Here is a 19,847-nt window from a genome sequence, read left to right as displayed (position 1 = left end):
GCCTCCCCACCCCCTTCCACACCCCCCCCCCATGACCGCAGCTCCGAGTGCTCCCAATTCTGCAAAGCGCTTTGCAAAGATTTTTTAAGGAAATGGCTCGATAGAAACTGTCCGGAGGACAGAGGAACCCGCAGATGTTGACCGGCCAAGGAAAAGTTTGGTTGGGGGTGAAATTGGGGGAGGGGAGGCCAAGAACAGCCCCAGAGGACCTCAAGATTCCCTAGGGTTCAGCAGGCTAGGTGCCGCTCAGCCTCCAGTGCGCAGGCGCAAACAGACACGCCAAATGAGAACGCGGGGGTCTCTGGGAGATGGAGTCCTCGGATGAACCTGGCAAATCGGCCCAGGCGGGGGCATCAAGCGGCTTCCTAAATATGGACTTCATCTCCCAGAATGCGGAGGGAACCGCTAAAGTTCATCCAGGGCGGAAGTCTTCCCTCCCGGTGTATGTTGGGAATCGTCCTTCCGTGTTCTGGCCCGGCTCTCCTTCTGGTGCATAGGGTGAGGTCTAGCATTGCCCTGAGAGTCTGGACTGTTTAATTAGGCTCCCTGGAGGCCCCGGGAGTGCACAGGCGCAGCTTTGTCCCTGCACCCCCCTCCCCCCGCCCCGTGGAGCTGAGAGGCGGGAGCGTGCCCTGGTGCCCCCTGCAGGTGAGTACTGCTCCCGCATGTGGGTGTGCAGACGAGCTGAATGCACTATAAATTGGAGACACTCTGTGGAGGGAAGGCATTGCCACTGAGAGAGGGGGAAGGTGCTTGTAGCGGGCTGACTTGAAGCGCCGGGGGGGGGGGGGGGGGGGGGGGGGGGGGGGGGGCGGGGGAGAGGGAGGGGGTCAGTAGTCAGAGCAGAGGAGGGCAGCATTCTAGGCCAGAGAGAAGGCTCAGACCCAGGAGATGAAGGATCTTGTTCCTGAACGGCCGGGGGATCAAAGCGTACGGAATGGGTAAAAGTACCGTGGAACATAAAGGCTGCAGGGCGGGCTGGCTCTCTGCCCTGACCTTTCATCTCACCACTTCAGGCTCCTCAGAACTCTGGAGTGTGGAGGGAGAGGAAGGAATGGCTTCTGGGTTCCCGTTATCCAGATTCCGGGTGAGTTCAGCTGTACCCTCTCTCCTGGAATACCCTTTCATTGCTGTATATACAAGCAGCTCTTTCTCTCCTCATGGGTGCGCTCTCCCACTGCTTGAACACTTCATAAAGAGGTTCTAGATCATTTCAGTTGGAACGGAATTAGCAAGTTTCACAACTAAAGTACAGCAGTTGCTGTATCAGTAAGGTGCAGCCTTGATGAGCGAGCTTCACAATCAAAGTGTAGCATTTGACAAGGACATTTCTTAGCACCGGTGTGCCGGTGAAAGCTGGGCATGTGAATGTAGCCGGAGGATTTACCCTGCATAACCTCCAAGCTTCCTTCCTGCTCTGGGGAGAGTCAGATGTCCATAAGTGCCGGAAGACAAAAGGGAAAACCTAAAACAGAGAAATAATTGTCGATTATGAGCCTGAACTTCCACAACAGGCATGAAAAATTGTCGTGTGTGAGAAGCAGCAACTAATTCTCCTGAGCTGAATGCTGGGTATACATGCATACATGTGTGTGTATAGATCTATGTAAAACTATACACAAAAGAAAAACATTCCCTAATTTCGGGGATTGCACTGTGATGGAGGAAGCTGACTCTAACTCAGAAGCTCAGCTGGCCTGGGCCGTTCTCCGGAACCTTGAAAGCCGCTCACCTGCGGGCCCAGCATGGTGGGGGGACCGTTACAGGGACAGAGAGCTGCAGAGACGAGACACATTCGAGGTGACGCAGCAGTGGAGCCATGGTGGCAAAGGCCTCAGAGTCTGTTGGATAGAGAAATCAGCCAGAAAGCGGGGCTCCCCGGGAGGGCGGGGAGCCGAGGGCAGGGGAGTTACCTTTTACACAACCTCGGTTTCTCTTTGTGTCCTGGTCAGTGGCCACATCTATCATGCCTCCGCAGGATGTCATGCCATCCAGTCCCTGCTCCCCCCACTTTGTGGAGTCCGAAGTGGACTGTGTTCCCCAGCGGGCTGAGATGTGAGCAGACTCTATCTGACTTTTCAGGAATCAGTCACATTCAAAGACGTGGCGGTGGAGTTCACCTGGGAGGAGTGGAGAGAGCTGGATCCTGTGCAGAGAGCCCTGTACAGGCGCGTGATGCTGGAAAACTATGAGAACTTCATCTTCCTGGGTGAGTCCTGTTCTCCCAGTGGCCAAAAATAGTAATAACAATAACCTGCCCATGGGCTGGAATTCGGTTCTTTGGACATCTTATTAAATGCCTCCTGTGTGCCCTGCCTGTGCTAAGCACTGGGAATACACCTAAGAAAAGGAAGGGCAGGCCTTGCCCTCCAAAGGGAAAACTGCAGGGAAAAGGAGGCTGGAGGTTGGGGAGGGAGATGCTCATCATGGTTGTAAATCAGCTGGGCCACAGAAAGTGAGGGGTGAGCTTGAGCATCCCAAAGCCAGCTTGGGGAGCCCTCCACCAGGAAGACCTGGGGATAAGGAGGAGGGGAGGTGTTCTGGGATGCCCGGTGGAGTTTGAGCTCGTCTAAAGATCCCAGACTGTGGACTTCCAGCCAAGATGGCGGAGAGGACACACACATCTATCTAAGCTCCTTGCTCTCAGGATACTTTATTTCATGACAAGGTCTCGGAATTAGTACGTGATTGAAAAAACCCACAAATAATTACCAACAGAAGATATCCTCGAAATTCGACAGAAAAGATCCGTATTTGCTCACGGGCAGGGCCAGTTGGCAGACAGTGAGAGTATGGAAGGCGGCTCACACGGAGCAGACCAGAGTGGGGGGGGGGTGTGAGCTCAGCTGATCCTACGGGGAGAATTTTACCACAGTGTGACTACTTTGCCCTGGCAGCAAGCCAATAGACCAGCAGAGAAGCTGTAAACATAGGAGGTAAAGACTATAACCGGGAAAAGCTAGAGTCTCTAGGGAACTGGCCACACCCACCCAGAGTGACTCAGCACTCTGTCAGAGTCTCAGAGTGCTGACAGGCAGACCCAGCGCAGCCCTTGCTGCCCTGCTAGTATCTCACTCCCTGCAGTCTGTAGAGAAACCTTGGTTAATACCATCCAGCCTCCCCCCCCAAAAAAAAAAGCAGACTTCATTTGCTTTTTTTGTTAGTTTGTTTTCTTTGATTCTTTGACAAAATGAGCAAAAAATTTAAGTGTGCTCTAACAATAGAGAGTTTCTATATGGATAGAGATCAGACTTTAAACCTAGGGAAACTAAAAACAGACTGTTTCCAGATGAATCCCCAAAGGGGGATATGATTTGGTCCTCAACACACAAGACTTATAGAAGTAATTAAAAAGGCTCTCACAAGAGAGCTAGAAGAAAAATGGGGAAAGGAAAGGGGAGCTTGGCAAGAGGATCATCCCACTCATTTAAAGATAGAGTAGATAAAGAAATTAAATCCTTGAAAAACAGAATTAGTGAATTGGAAAAAGAAAATAGCTCTCTAAAAAATAAAATTGGCAAAATGGAAAAAAAAAATCTATAGAACAAAACAACTCACTTCAAAACTCAATTGGACAATTAAAAAAAAATTTTTTAAAGTGAATGAAGAAAATCATTAAAAATCAGAATTGAATGAATGGAATTGACTGTATTGAGGAGACACCAAGAATCAGGCAACAAAACCAAAAAAAAGAAAAAATGGAAAAAAATATCAAATACCTTCTTGGAAAAACAATAGACCTGGAAACTAGATCTAGGAGAGAGAATCTGCGAATTATTGGACTTCCTCAAAAATAAGATGAAAAAAAGAATCTGGACACTATTTTCCAGGAAATTATCAAAGAGAACTGCCCAGATGTTATAGAAACAGAGGATAAAATAGACATTGAAAGAATTCATCCATCACCTACTGAAAGGGACCCTAAAATCAAAACTCCAAGAAATATGGTGGCTAAATTCCAGAACTATCAGGCCAAGGATGCTAGGGAAAAAAAGCTGTTAGGAAAAAAAAATTCAAATATAGAGAAGCCACAAAAAAGGATTCTCAAGATCTAGCAGCATCCACATTAAAGGATCAATGGGCCTGGAATCTGATATTCTGAAAGGGTAAGGAACTTGGTATGCAGCCAAGAATTACGTACCCAGCCAAAATGAGCATTTTTTGCAGGGAAAGAGATGGACATTTAATGAAATAGGTAAATTTCATCTATTTCTGATGGAAAAAACGGAACTAAAGAAAAAGTTTGATTTCAAAATATAGGACTTAAGAGAAACATAAAAAGATAAAAAGAAACCTTGGCAACTATATTTCTGTTATAAAGGTACATAAAGAACACATGTATAATTTGTTCTAGAAACTAGAGGTGGAATTGCACCAGAAAAAGGGTAAAGTGGGGGTACTACACCTCATGAAGAGGCAAAGGAAACCTAATATATCTGAGAGAAAGAAGGGAGAGGGATGGACATAGTGTGTATCTTACTCTCATCAGAATTGGCTTAAGGAGAAAAATATTAGACATATTTGATTTTTGGAGAAATTTCTCCCACTTCATTGAAAAGTGGGAGGGCAAAACTGAAAAGAGAAGGAATAAGCTAAGCCGAAGGGAATACAGAAATTGTGAAGAAAAGGGGTAAGAAAGGGGGAGGAACTCTAAGGTGGGGGGAGGGATCCTAAAAAGGGAGGGCTGTGAGAAGCAAGTGATGCTCACAAGTTTAATCTTGTGGGGAGGGGCGGGGTAAGGAGGAAGGAAAGGAGAAAAGCATAAGCAGGAGTTAACAAGATGGCAAGTAATACAGAATTAGTGATTTTAACCATAAATGTGAATGGGGTAAACTCCCCCATAAAGAGGAAGCAATGAGCAGACTGGATTAAAAGCCAGAATCCTACAATATGTTGTTTACAGGAAACACACTTGAAACAGAGCAATACATATGGATTAAAAGTAAAAGGCTGGAGAAGAATCTACTATGCTTCAGGTGAAGTAAAAAAAGCAGGGGTAGCCATCCTGAGCTCAGATCAAGCAAAAGCAAAAATTGATCTAATTAAAAGAGATAAGGAAGGGTATTATATCTTGCTAAAGGGTAGCATAGATAATGAAACAATATCAATATTAAACATATGTACACCAAGTGGGGTGGCATCTAAATTCTTAAAACACAAATTAAGAGAGGTGTAACAAGAAATAGATAGCAAAACTATAATAGTGGGAGATCTCAATCTTGCACTCTTAGAATTAGATAAATCAAACCACAAAATAAATAAGAAAGAAGTCAAAGATGTAAATAGAATACTAGAAAAGTTAGATTATGATAGATCTTTGGAGAAAACTAAATGGAGACAGAAAGGAGTACACTTTCTTCTCAGAAATTTATGGAACCTCTACAAAAGTTGACCATATATAAAAACCTCAAATTCAAATGCAGAAAGGCAGAAATAATATATGCATCCTTTTCAGATCAAGATTCAATGAAAATTATATTCAATAAAAAGGCAGGGGAAAATAGATAAAAAATAATTGGAAAATAAATAATCTTGTACTAAAGAATAATTGGGTGAAACAGCAAATCATAGACATACTTAATAACTTACCCAAGAAAATGATAATAATGACATGTCATACAAAAATGTGTGGGATGCAACCAAAGTGGTAATAAGGGGAAATTTTATATTTCTAGAAGTCTACTTGCATAAAATAGAGAAAGAGAAAGTTAATGATTTGGGCTTTCAACTAAAAAAAGCTAGAAAATGAATACTAAACTTGAAATTCTAAAAATAAAAGGAGAAATTAATAAAATTGGAAGTAAAAAAATTATTGAATTAATAAAACTAAGAATTGCTTCTATGAAAAAACCAACAAAATAGATAAGCCCTTTGTAAATCTGATTTTAAAAAGGAAAGAGGAAAATCAAATTGTTAGTTTTAAAAATGAAAAGGGAGAACTTGCCACTAATGAAGAGGAAATTAGAGCAATAATTAGGAGTTACTTTGCCCATCTTCATGCCAATAAATTCAATAACTTAAATGAAATGGAAGAATACCTTCAAAAATATAGCTTGCCCAGATTAACAGAGGAAGAAGTAAATAGTCTAAACAGTCTCATTTTAGAAAAAGAAATAGAATAAGCTATTAACTACTTCCCTAAGAAAAAATCCCCAGGACCAGATGGATTTACAAGTGAATTCTACCAAACATTTGAAGAACAATTAACTCCAATGTTATATAAACTATTTGAAAAAATAGGGATTGAAGGAGTCCTACCAAATTCCTTTTATGACACAGACATGGTACTGATACCTAAACCAGGTAGGTTGAAAACAGAGAAAGAAAATTATAGACCAATATGCCTAATGAATACAATTAGCATAATTGACTATATCAATAACCAAATTAACAAAAACCATATGATCATCTCAAAGCATGCAGAAAAAGCATTTGATAAAATCCAACATCTATTCCTAATAAAAATACTTGAGAGTATAGGAATAAATGGACTTTTCCTTAAAATAGTCAGGAGCTTCTATTAAAAACCATCAGCAAGCATCATATGTAATGGGGATGAAATAGAACACTGGAAAATCAGTGTGAACTATTTACATTTTTGTTTTTGTTTCCAGGTTATTTTTACCTTCTGAATCTAATTCTTGCTGTGCAACACAAGAATTGTATGGTTCTGCAGACATATGTTATGTCTAGGATATACTATAATATATATATATATTTTTTTTTTTTTTTTTTTTTTAGAGTTTCAACTTTTTTTTTTTTTTTTTTAATTCATTTTTCCAAATTACCCCCCCTCCCTTATTCCCTCCCCCCGACGACAGGCAATACCATACATTTTACATGTGTTACAATATAGTCTAAGTACAATACATGTGTGTGAATATCATTTTCTTGTTGCACAATAAACATTAGAATCCGAAGGTACATGCAACCTGGGCAGACAGATATTAGTGCTAACAATTTACATTCCCCTCCCAGTGTTTCTTCTCTGGGTGTATCTACCTCTGTCCATCATTGATCAACTGGAAGTGAGTTGGATCTTCTTTATGTTGAAGATTTCCACTTCCATCAGAATACATCCTCATACAGTATCGTTGTTGAAGTATACAGTGATCTTCTGGTTCTGCTCATTTCACTCAGCATCAGTTGATTTAAGTCTCTCCAACCCTCTCTGTATTCCTCCTGCTGGTCATTTCTTACCGAGCAATAATATTCCATAACCTTCATATACCACAATTTACCCAACCATTCTCCAACTGATGGACATCCATTCATCTTCCAGTTTCTAGCTACAACAAAAAGAGCTGCCACAAACATTTTGGCACATATATGTCTCTTTCCGCTCTTTAGTATTTCTTTGGGATATAATCCCAGTAGTAGCGCTGCTGGGTCAAAGGGTATGCACAGTTTGATAACTTTTTGGGCATAATTCCAGATTGCTCTCCAGAATGGCTGGATTCTTTCACAACTCCACCAGCAATGTATTAGTGTCCCAATTTCCCCACATCCCCTCCAACATTTGTCATTATTTGTTCCTGTCATCTTAGCCAATCTGACAGGTGTGTAGTGGTATCTCAGAGTGGTCTTAATTTGCATTTCTCTGATCAGTAGTGATTTGGAACACTCTTTCATGTGAGTGGATATAGTTTCAATTTCTTTCTCTGAGAATTGTCTGTTCATATCCTTTGACCATTTATCAATTGGAGAATGGTTTGGTTTCTTATAAACTATGGTCAGTTCTCTATATATTTTGGAAATGAGACCTTTGTCAGAACCTTTGTTTTTAAAAATATTTTCCCAATTTGTTACTTCCCTTCTAATCTTGTTTGCATCAGTATTATTTGTACAGAAACTTTTTAGTTTGATGTAATCAAAATCTTCTATTTTGTGATCAATAATGATCTCTAGTTCTCCTCTGGTCATAAATTCCTTCCTCCTCCACAAGTCTGAGAGGTAGATTATCCTCTGTTCCTCTAATCTATTTATTATCTCCCTCTTTATGCCTAAATCATGGACCCATTTTGATCTTATCTTGGTATATGGTGTTAAGTGTGGATCCATATCTAATTTCTGCCATACTAATTTCCAGTTTTCCCAACAGTTTTTTCCGAATAATGAATTTTTATCCCTAATGTTGGAATCTTTGGGTTTGTCAAAGATTAGATTGCTATAGATGTACCCTTTTTTGTCCTTTGTATCTAATCTGTTCCACTGATCTACCGGTCTATTTCTTAGCCAATACCAAATGGTTTTGGTGACTGCTGCTATATAATATAGCTTTAGATCAGGTACACTTAGACCACCTTCCTCTGAGTTTTTTTTCATTAGTTCCCTTGCAATTCTTGACCTTTTATTCTTCCATATGAATTTTGTTGTTATTTTTTCTAGGTCATTAAAATAGTTTCTTGGGAGTCTGATTGGTATAGCACTAAATAAATAGATTAGTTTGGGGAGTATTGTCATCTTTATTATATTCGCTCGGCCTATCCAAGAGCACTGAATGTCTTTCCAATTATTTAAATCTGATTTTATTTTTGTGGCAAGTGTTTTGTAATTTTTCTCATATAATTCCTGACTTTTCTTTGGTAGATGGATTCCCAAATATTTTATACTATCAACATTTGTTTGGAATGGAATTTCTCTTTGTATCTCTTGCTGTTGCATTTTGTTAGTGATATATAAAAATGCCGAGGATTTATGTGGATTTATTTTGTATCCTGCCACTTTGCTGAAATTTTGAATTATTTCTAGTAGCTTTTTAGCAGAGTCTTTGGGGTTCTCTAAGTATACCATCATGTCATCTGCAAAAAGTGATAGTTTAATTTCCTCATTTCCTACTCTAATTCCTTGAATCTCTTTCTCGGCTCTTATTGCCGAGGCTAGCGTTTCTAGTACTATATTGAATAGTAATGGTGATAGTGGGCAACCTTGTTTCACTCCTGATCTTACTGGGAAAGGTTGCAGTTTATTTCTATTGCATATTATGCTTACTGACGGTCTTAAATATATACTCCTGATTATTCTAAGGAATAATCCATTTATTCCTATACTCTCAAGAGTTTTTAGTAGGAATGGATGTTGGATTTTGTCAAATGCTTTTTCTGCATCTATTGAGATGATCATATGGTTCTTATTAATTTGATTATTAATATGGTCAATTATATTAATAGTTTTCCTAATATTAAACCAGCCCTGCATTCCTGGAATAAATCCTACTTGATCATAGTGTATTATCTTGGAGATGATTTTCTGAAGTCTTTTTGCTAATATCTTATTTAAGATTTTAGCATCAATATTCATTAAGGAGATTGGTCTATAATTTTCTTTCTCAGTTTTCGATCTACCAGGTTTAGGTATCAGTACCATGTCTGTGTCATAAAAGGAATTTGGTAGGACTCCTTCATCCCCTATTTTTTCAAATAATTTATATAACATTGGGGCTAATTGTTCTTTAAATGTTTGGTAGAATTCACATGTGAATCCATCTGGCCCTGGGGATTTTTTCCTGGGGAGTTGATTAATAGCTTGTTCTATTTCTTTTTCTGAAATGGGACTATTTAAGCAATTTATCTCCTCCTCTGTTAATCTAGGGAGCCTATATTTTTGGAGGAAGTCATCCATTTCACTTAAGTTATCAAATTTATTGGCATAAAGTTGGGCAAAGTAACTCCTTATTATTTCTCTAATTTCCTCTTCATTGGTGGAAAGATCCCCCTTTTCATTTGTAAGACTATCAATTTGATTTTCCTCTTTCTTTTTTTTGATCAAATTTACCAAAGGTTTATCTATTTTATTGGCTTTTTCATAAAACCAACTCTTGGTTTTATTTATTAATTCAATAGTTTTTTTACTTTCAATTTTATTGATTTCTCCTTTTAATTTTTGTATTTCGAGTTTAATTTTTGGTTGGGGGTTTATAATTTGGTCTTTTTCTAGCCTTTTAAGTTGTAAGCCCAATTCGTTAATCTTCTCTTTCTCAATTTTCTTCAAATAAGCCTCTAAAGATATAAAATTTCCCCTTATTACCGCTTTAGCTGCATCCCAAAGATTTTGATATGATGTCTCATCATTATCATTATCTTGGGTGAAATTGTTAATTGTTTCTATAATTTGCTCTTTCACCCAGTCATTCTTTAAGATGAGATTATTCAGTTTCCAATTACTTTTTGGTCTATTTACCCCTAACTTTTTACTGAATGTAGCTTTTATTGCATTGTGATCTGAGAAGAAGGCATTTATTATTTCTGCCTTCCTACATTTAATTTTGAGATCTTTATGTCCTAGTATATGGTCAATTTTTGTATAGGATCCATGAACTGCTGAGAAGAAAGTATATTCCTTCCTATTGCCATTCAGTTTTCTCCAAAGGTCTATCATACCTAGTTTTTCTAATGTTCTATTTACTTTTTAAATTTCTTTCTTGTTTGTTTTGTGGTTTGATTTGTCTAAATCTGAGAGTGCAAGGTTGAGATCTCCCACTATTATAGTTTTACTGTCTATTTCTTCTTGCAGTTCTCTTAATTTTTCCTTTAGAAAGTTAGATGCTATACCACTTGGTGCATATATGTTTAGTATTGATATGGCTTCATTATTTATGCTACCTTTCAGCAGGATATAGTTTCCTTCCTTATCTTTTTTAACGAGATCTACTTCTGCTTTTGCTTGATCTGAGATAAGGATAGCTACCCCTGCTTTTTTGGCTTTACCTGAAGCATAATAGGCTCTGTTCCAACCTTTTACCTTTACTCTGTATGTATCTCCCTGTTTTAAGTGTGTTTCCTGTAGGCAACATATTGTAGGGTTCTGCTTTTTGATCCAATCTACTATCCGTCTCCGTTTGATGGGATCGTTCATCCCAGTTACATTTACAGTTTAAAATTACTAATTCTGTATTTCCTGCCATCGTATTATCCCCAGATTATGCTTTTTTCCCTTGACCCCCCTGATCCCCCTCCCCGATATTTAATTTACAGACCCCCCTTGTGACGCGCAACCCTCCCTCTTTTTTTTTTTTTTTTTTTTTTAGGATCCCTCCCCCCTCCCTCCAAGTCCCTTCACTTATTCCCCTTTTCCTTTTCCCTTTTCCTCTCCCCCCTTTTAATGAGGTGAGAGAAAATTCTCTGAAAAACAAATATGTTAATTATTTACTCTTTGAGCCTCTTCTGATGAGAGTAAGATTCACACAATGATTCTCCCCCTCACTAAGTTCCCTCAGATATGGTGTATTTTCTATGTCTCTTCCTGGGATGTAGTTTCCCTCTTTTTATCACTCCTTCTCCTTTTTCTGAACCGACCTCCTTCCCTTTACTACACCCCCCTTTTTTTCTTTTATATCAGTAAAATCAAATTATCCTTGAGTATTTTTAATATACCCACAACAGAGTTACAGTTCTCAAGGGTTCTGTGTACCTTTTTCTGTTTCTCTTCAGTCTTGTGGATGTAGATCAAATTTTTTGTTTAAGTCTGGTTTTTTTCTTAGAAACATATAGAATTCCTCTGTTTCATTGAATGACCATCTTCTTCCGTGGAAAAAGATGCTAAACTTAGCTGGGTAGTTCATTCTTGGTTGCAGTCCTTGATCTTTTGCCTTACGGAATATCAGGTTCCAGGCCCTTCTATCTTTTAATGTGGAGGCAGCCAGATCTTGGGTGACCCTTATTGTGGCACCTTGGTATTTAAATTGTTTTTTTCTAGCTGCTTGCAGGATTTTCTCCTTTGTGTGGTAATTCTGCAGCTTAGCCACAATATTCCGTGGTGTTCTTTTTTTAGGGTCTATTTCAGAAGGAGTACGTTGAATTCTTTCCACATCTACTTTCCCTTCTGTTTCTATTATCTCTGGACAGTTCTCTTTGATAATTTCCTGTAAAATAGAATCTAGGCTCTTTTTTTGGTCATAGTTTTCTGGAAGTCCAATAATCCGCAGATTATCTCTCCTAGATCTATTTTCCAGGTCTATAGATTTTCCCAGTAAGTATTTGACGTTGTTCTCCAGCTTCTCATTTTTTTTGTTTTGTTTGACTGATTCTTGGGTTCTCTGTGAATCATTCATTTCTATTTGTTCCATCCTGACTTTTAAGGAGTTATTTTCTTCTTTCACAGTTTTTAGTTCTTTTTGTAAATGCCCAATTTCGTTTTTAAATGAATTATTTTGCTCTATTGAATTTTTTTCCATTTCCCTAATTTTTTTTTTTTGAGAATTATTTTCTTTTTCCAATTCAGAAATTCTATTTTCTTGAGACTTTTTTATCTTTTCCAATTCAGAAATCCTACTTTCCTGTGTTTTTTTAACCTTTTCTAATTCACTAATTTTGTTTCCCCTGCATCTCCTGTGAATTCTTTATTTTTTCCAACTCCAATTTCAGGACGTTGTTATTCTCTATCATAACTTCCCTTTCCTTGCCCCATTTTTCTTCGATCTCCCTCAATTTCTTAAGAGCTTCTTCTAGGAGAGAGTTATGTGATGGGGGGCAGGAATCGTTCCCCTTTAGGTTGTTATCTTCTGAATCTTTGCTGTTAACTTCCTCGGGGTTGGGTACCCGCTCTTTCTCTGTATAGAAGGAATCTATAGTTTTTCTAGCTTTTTTGCTCATTACTTAAAAAATGTTTTGGGGTCTGTCCCTGGGGTAGGAAATTATTTACTTCTTTACCAGCTTCCTCCCAGACCGGATGGATGCAGCGGCCCCTGCGCCCGCGCCTAAGAGAGAGCTCTGGGAGAGAGTTCCCCACCCCCGTCCCTGGAAGCGCCTCAGAGGTGATTAGCACTGCTGTGCTTTGAGGGCGTAGAATAGTGAAGACAGCAAGAAGCTCAGCCTATGTGTCCGGGTGGGGAGTGGGTGTCTGCAGCAGGTGACGTGAGAAGCCCCTGCGCTCAAACTGGAAGTGTCTGCCAGAAACCGCGGTCCCTAGTTCAAAGGTTCCGCTTCTCTGGGACTTCCTGGAGCTGAGTTCCACTCCCTCCAGCTAAGCTAGGCCGAGTGTGTTGCCTTGGGCCGTATCCACCCACTTGTCAGTCTCTTAACTATTCTCAGGAGGTAGCTGAGGCCACACCCCCTGGTGCCGAGTCTGCCGAGTCACCCCCAGGGTGGGGGGGGGGGGGAAATCTAATCTGAGTTTTAAAATATTTTGGCTTTCTCTTCTGAACTGCTAAATAATTAGCAGAGAAGAGCTAACAGCCTGTGCCAGATTCCTTTACCTCAGTGGCTTCTCTGATCCCAGAGCCCCTCCCAGCGCAATGGGCGCAGTGTGCCCCTACCCCACCGTCTGTGCTGGTCTTTCTTATTCCTCCCCTGAGAACTGACCTTTCCTGTTGAAACTCCAGATTCTCTTCAGCTGGTAAGTCGTGCTTCCAGTCCTTGTGGTATCTATCAGTCCTGAGCTAATTCTGAGACTTAATTTATCTAATTGGTTGTGAGGGAGTGAGGATGTTCACTGAGTAGTGTGTTTCTTCTCCGCCATCTTGGCTCCGCCCTACTATAATATATTTAACATGGATAAGACTACCTGCCATCTAAGGGAAAGGGTGGAAGAAGGGAAGGGAAAAGTCCAAACACAAGTGAGTGCAAGGGACAATGTTATAAAAAATTACCCATGCATATGTTCTGTTAGTAAAAAGTTATAATTATAAAATAATAATAATAATAATAATAATTTTTTAAAAAGATCCCAGACTGTGTGCCATGTGGCAGGGAGCCCTTCACAGCCACAGTCAGGATGTTTCCCTTTCCTGTCCTCCATTGCTCTCTATGCTAGCTCTGAGGAAGAATTTCTAGGCCCCTTTTTTCTTCATAGGAAAGATACAAGGTAAAATCCTGGTGAATCGGGCTGCTTCCTTTAGGAAGCCTTCTCTGACCCCCTCCAAACATTTCTCAGGGCCCTTCACTTGGAGTCTTGCTCTGCACGGATCTCGCACTTTCCAGACTGGAAGCTCCCCGTCAGGAAGCACGGATGACGTCTTAGCTACGTCTGTACCTCCTCTGAACAATTTGCTTCTCAGAAGAGCCATTTGCTAAGTGCTCTTGCACTAAAATTTGTAGGGAACACCGTTCTGGAAGGTGAGGCAGGGCCCAGAAGATCCTTAACCATGTCGGCATTTGGTTGAGTCTGGGATCTGTGTAGTCAGAAGTCCTAGGGCGACCACAGCTTGTCCTGAGAAGCTTTGGGTTTTTAATGGAGGCATCCATGGGAGGGGGAGAGACAGGGCTTCCATGAATAAGGCCCTGATGGTCCCTGTCTCCTCCACCCTCAGAGACTGGGACACAGAGAAGCTAGAGCAGGGTTTCTGTCATCCTGGTATCATTTAGAGAAGGCTCAAAAGGAGCACGATAGTTCTGTCAAAGGGCAGAACCCAGAGGGCCAGGGACAGGGGAAAAGGTCTGATGTCTAGAATAGTCCTGCCCAGCCAGCTGCCCCAAAGGCTGGGGTTTCCTCCCGAGGTCGAGGCACTCTTTCCAGGTGAGATGTGGGGAAGGGGAGTCTTTTCTAGGAGGATCACTCACAGAGACCCCAACCTCCTCTCCAATACCGGGATTCTAAGAGAGACCTGCAGAGGTCCAGTCTAACTCTTAGGATGGTCAGGTGAATGGAGACCCATTCCTCCTCAGGACTCAGCACAGAGCTTGCTTTGGAGACCCTCATATACCTGCCCTTTCTCAACCACCCTGCTTTCCATGAAGAAAACGGAACTCTGAGGTATCTTTCAGCCCCCATGACTTCCTCTTTCCTATTCCGATGATTAGGGTTGCCCGTTTCCAATGTGGATATGATCTCTCTGTTGGAGAGAGGAGAGGCACCTTGGAAGTCTGAGGGAGAAACACCAAGAGGGCACTGCCCAGGTGAGTGGGTGATGAGAAACCATATGAGCCCATTGGGAGAACAGGCTCAGCTGAACTGTGCTGGATGGAGACTTCCCAAGGCCCCTCGACAACCTCAGACTGAAGGAGCAGGAGCTCCCTTTTTCACTGGAACAATTCCCTTTGGGGATAGCTTTCTCTCCTTATCTACCTCTCAGGAAAAAAAAAAAAAGATATAAAAAGTTTGAAAAAGGCATTTGTAGATATGAACATTTTGGTTAATGGCAGGGAATTTAAGATGAATTTTAAAACCAATAAAAAGAAGAACACCACTTTTTTTCCCCTGAGACATCTGATGCCATCAAGGATCCTAAAATCCCATTAAAATTTAATCTCTGATTTTGCCCTTCCAGCTGTCATCCTCCTTGTGGCCATCAATTTTCTTTAATTATTAGTATTTATCAAAGTTCCTGCATGTAACAAGTAACCCCAGAATTCATACTCCAGCAGAAAAAGAACTGGGCGAAATTGTGATGGAAAAGTGGTTTTCCATTTCTTCCTCTAATGCTGTATCATTTGGGTTCTCGTCCTGTCCAATATCTTTGAGAATTTTAATTTTTAAATTTCCTGAACGATTTTAGATTCCAAAGCTCAATAATACTTAAAAGTTTCTCTAGTTGCTCACCCAAAGACATCCCTTCTGTGTACTTAAGTTCATTTTCCAGTTGGTTTTCCCCATTCCCATCTGTTTTCCATTGTTCTGATATCGAGAAAATGATTCTGTTTTTCATTGAGAGTATTGATTCCAGTGGTAATGCTGTTAAAGCTTTGCTTTATTTGGCACTTCTTCCTAATGGCAAGGTGCTCTGTGATGCTTTCCTCAGCTCACTGATTTTAATTCCCTATAAACAGGGCTTGTTCTTCCTGGGCATTGAGGATCATTCACCTTTATAGAAAAGATAAAAGGTAGAATTTGCTACAAAAAGCTCTCCTTTCTTCTAGTAAAGAAAACCATGATTAGCAATTGAAAAAATAAATGTTTATTGATCTCATTTATTTTTAACATCACTTAGGCTTCTACCTAAAATCAGTCAGTGATAAAGGTGAGTGTATGGTTGCGTGTGTGTGTGTGTCTGTGTGTCTGTGTGTGTGTTGTGAGGGAAGAGAGAAGAACCAGCAAAATCACTCCTGAGTGACTTTTAAATTTTTCTTTCAGATTTCCATACTCAGGAGACCAGATGTGAAACTCAGGAATCAGGATGGTCTCAGGGCATTAGCACAAGAGCAGTGTCTAAGAAAAGACTGAAAGCAGACAGTACCCGGCATTATGAAATGGGAAAAACTGGAGAATATGATGCCGTTTTAGAGAGAGGATCCAGAAGAGAAGCAGGCACTCACAGGACAGCTTTTAATAGCTTGAGCCTACCTCAGTGTAATACTTTCAAGAGAAGTTTTAGTCCAGGGTCTGGATTTGCTTCACCATGGAGTAGTGATGTGGGGAAAAGTCCCCATAAACATAAGACATTTGGTAAGAGCTTCCAAGGGATTTCCGACCTTAATAAATGTACTACCGTCTCCATGGGGAAGAACCATTTTAAGTATAACATTTGCAGGAAGTCCTTCAGCTACCACTCAGATCTAATTAAGTTTCACAGACTACATGCTGGAGAAAAGCTACATGAATACAGCGAAAGTGGAAATGCCTTTGGCAGAACATCAACCCTTCCTGAACATCAGAGAATTCATGCTGGAGAGAAACCCTCTGAAAACCGTAAATGTGGCAAAGACTCCATCAGTAAGAGATCTTTGGTTCATCATGAAGGCATTCACATGAGAGAGAAACCCTTTGCCTGTAGTGACTGTGGGAAAGCTTTCAGCAAGAAGGGAAACCTCATTAGCCATGAGAGAATTCACACTGGAGAGAAACCTTTTGAGTGTAACCACTGTGGGAAAGCCTTCAGCAAGAAGGGACATCTTATTAGCCACAAAAGAACTCACACTGGAGAGAAACCCTTTGAATGTATTGAATGTGGAAAAGCCTTTATCCAGAGGGGAGACCTTAACAGACATCAGAAAACTCACACAGGGCTGAAACCCTTTGAATGTAATGAATGTGGCAAAACCTTTTTGGAAAAGGGACCCCTGATTAGACACCAGAGAACTCATACTGGAGTGAAACCTTTTGAATGCAGTGAGTGTGGCAAAGCCTTCAGTGCAAAGAGAACCCTTATTATACATCAGAGAACTCATACTGGAGTGAAACCCTTTGAATGCTACGAATGTGGGAAAGCCTTCACGGAAAAAGGAGCCCTAAGTAGACATGAGCGAACTCATACTGGAGTAAAACCCTTTGAGTGTAATGAATGTGGCAAAACCTTCATTGACAGTGGAAGCCTTATTCGACATCAAATAACTCACACTGGAGTGAAACCTTTTGGATGTAATGAATGTGGGAAAGCCTTCAGCCAGAAAGTACATCTTATTAAACACCAATTAATTCATACTGGAGTAAGGCCCTTTAGTTGTAATGAATGCGGAAAAGCCTTTACCTTGAAGGGTTTCCTCGAAAGACATCAAAGAACTCACACTGGAGTGAAACCTTTTGAATGTAATGAATGTGGAAAAGCTTTTACTTTGAAGGGACACCTTGAAAGACATCAAATAACTCACACTGGAGTGAAACCTTTTGGATGTAATGAATGTGGGAAAGCCTTTGGCCAGAAAGTACACCTTATTGAACACCAGTTAACTCATACTGGAGTGAAACCCTTCAGTTGTAATGAATGCGGAAAAGCCTTTAGTTTGAAGGGACACCTTAGAAGACATCAGAAAACTCATACTGGAGAGAAACCTTTTGAATGTAACGAATGTGGGAAAGCCTTCAGTCAGAGGGAAACCCTTATTAGACATCAGAAAACTCATACTGGAGAGAAACCTTTTGAATGTAATGATTGTGGGAAAGCCTTCAGTGAGAGGAGAAATCTTATTAGACATCAGAGCATTCATACTGGGGTGAAACCCTTCCAGTGTAATGAATGTGCTAAAGCCTTCTCTCGGAAAGATGAACTTATTAACCATCAGAGAACTCATACTGGAGAGAAACCCTTTGAATGTAACAAGTGTGGGAAAGCCTTCAGTCAAAAAATAAGCCTTGTTAATCCTTGGATAACTCATACTTGCATGTTCTATCCTCCCAATACAACATGGTTAACTTCTCAGCATTAGTGGACACCCTGCTTATGTATGACTTATTGTCCTGATGAAAACCCCTGTATGTTTAATATGGTAAAGTCATAGGAAACATCAGTGAATTAATGTGAAACATGCTAAAGAGTAGCTGGGTAGATATAATTATGAAAGGAATAGTCATCTTTTGTAGAATATCACAGATATGAGCTGATAGTGAATGTCACTAGCCATTATATGGTTTGGAATTCTCAGAGATTTTTTTTTAACAACACTATTCTTCCTTGACAGTCTTTGCTGCAACACAACAAAGATGCCATTAGTTGACAGTACAGTTTCTGAAATTTTTGTATCAAATGGGCTTGATTTGGAATTTGTTTTTTAATTAAACATTCTGGCAAAACCACTGAAAGTTCTTAAACTAGCTCAGTTCTCTCATTTTTTGTTTTCCTTTTTACTTCAAAATTACTCATTTACAAAAACATTTAAATTTAAAAAGTATTAGCATATGTGAAAAAGTAATCTTTATTTACATTTTGTTAAATAAAGCATATGTATATTTACTTCCCCAAGATGGTAACAAATCAGTTTGCTTTCTCATTGCCTTCTAAAGTCCATTTTTCATGTGTTTTTTAATGATTTTGGTGTTTATACAAAATCTAACCATATAAGTTTTTTCTCCCTCAATATTTCTACTCTTGTTATCATTTCAGAAAAATCTTTGCTTACCACTTGAAGATTCAATAATAGAATGACACATAGTTCTTGGAATTTAAAAAAAAAAATAGATGAATCTATTTTTTTAAAAAACTTACATATTTAAACACCTTTAATAGAAGGTGTAATAGCAAAAGACAGGGCTAAACAGAGTGCCAAATTATTCTGGGTTCAAACCCATCTCTGCCTAATCTTGGAACAAGTTTCTATGCAATTCATATGTTTCAATTTTGCAGTGCTACAACCTTTTGGCCGCATTTCTCCCAAGGCATGGAATTATCAGGATTAGACCCATACAGTTTGGAGATTATGTTGTGCAGCCACCTCATTTTATAAATGAGGCAAATCAGGTCCCAGAAGATGGGAGTTTTCAGAGATTCCAAACACTCCAAGATGGGAGTTGGATTAAGAACTCTTACTACCCCAGTAGTTTGGAGTTCCAAAAATCACATTCTCTATATCATAAATCAGGAAACAAGTAATAAAGTAGGCTGTTATGACAATGAGTAGCTTGATAGCATTGAAAACCATGCAGAAATTCTCAATTGTGATTCTTCCTTGTCTTCAATTCTATACCACTCTCTCCATTTGAAATTACTGTGTATTCTAGAGTGTGTATTTGCTCTAAATATGTAAGCTAATTAATTTTAAGCATCCCTTATTTGAAATGCCTTTTCACTATTTCAGGGCAGGAAATCATTTCTATAGTCTTATGTTTGCTTGAAATATTGAGAATTAAGTGCTTTGCACCTGATCAAACAACTATTGCCTGCCAAACATGGCCTTGGGAATCAGTATTGTTAATTGGAAGGCCAATTTTCTACCCATTCTCAAACATGCCAATATGTTTATGTGTATATTATATGTGTATATACACAAGTAATTATAGAAATGTTCTAACTAAAGGATCCTTAACTTGAGAACTTTGGATTTTTAAAAATTATAACTTTCATAATATATAATTGATTTCCTTCCAATATTAGGCATTTTGTGCATTTAAAAACTGTTCTGAAAAGGGACCCTAGTTTTTACCAAACCGGACCAAAAGAATGCTTAAGAGACAAAAACAAAAAAAACAACCTTGATATATTAAAAATAACTATATTTTAGAAAAATATACAATTCTGTAAAAATTAGTTACCTGAGTTGAAGAGG

At 39.6% G+C, this 19,847-nt stretch overlaps 1 protein-coding gene across 5 annotated transcripts; it reads left to right on the top strand.

The window, feature by feature from the left end:
- Positions 1-439: 439 nt before the first annotated feature.
- Positions 440-18,399, top strand: LOC141564992 (uncharacterized). Of its 5 annotated transcripts, XM_074307921.1 has the most exons (5): positions 440-648; positions 1,017-1,087; positions 2,083-2,209; positions 14,736-14,831; positions 16,006-18,399. In XM_074307921.1, the coding sequence occupies exons 2-5, from the start codon at positions 1,055-1,057 to the stop codon at positions 18,012-18,014; spliced, it is 2,265 nt and encodes a 754-aa protein (XP_074164022.1). In that variant the 5' UTR covers positions 440-648; positions 1,017-1,054; the 3' UTR covers positions 18,015-18,399. The 5 variants fall into 5 exon arrangements, with proteins under 5 accessions (XP_074164022.1, XP_074164023.1, XP_074164024.1 ...); XM_074307922.1 differs by lacking the exon at positions 14,736-14,831 and having other exon boundaries at positions 455-648; XM_074307923.1 differs by lacking the exons at positions 440-648; positions 1,017-1,087 and having other exon boundaries at positions 2,177-2,209; positions 13,870-14,831.
- The last annotated feature ends 1,448 nt before the right edge of the window (positions 18,400-19,847 follow it).

Source organism: Sminthopsis crassicaudata, chromosome 3 (genome assembly GCF_048593235.1).
Source record: "Sminthopsis crassicaudata isolate SCR6 chromosome 3, ASM4859323v1, whole genome shotgun sequence".
Lineage (NCBI taxonomy): Eukaryota > Metazoa > Chordata > Mammalia > Dasyuromorphia > Dasyuridae > Sminthopsis > Sminthopsis crassicaudata.
The sequence above is the reverse complement of the archived record's forward strand: the minus strand, read 5'-3'. Positions and strand labels throughout refer to the sequence as shown.

Excerpts from the sequence above, each read along its gene's own strand:
- LOC141564992 (XM_074307921.1), top strand. The coding sequence starts at position 1,055 with ATGGCTTCTGGGTTCCCGTTATCCAGATTCCGG. Across the intron at positions 1,088-2,082 it reads TCCCGTTATCCAGATTCCGG|GAATCAGTCACATTCAAAGA; the intron begins GTGAGTTCAGCT and ends CTGACTTTTCAG. Across the intron at positions 14,832-16,005 it reads ACCAAGAGGGCACTGCCCAG|ATTTCCATACTCAGGAGACC; the intron begins GTGAGTGGGTGA and ends TTTTTCTTTCAG.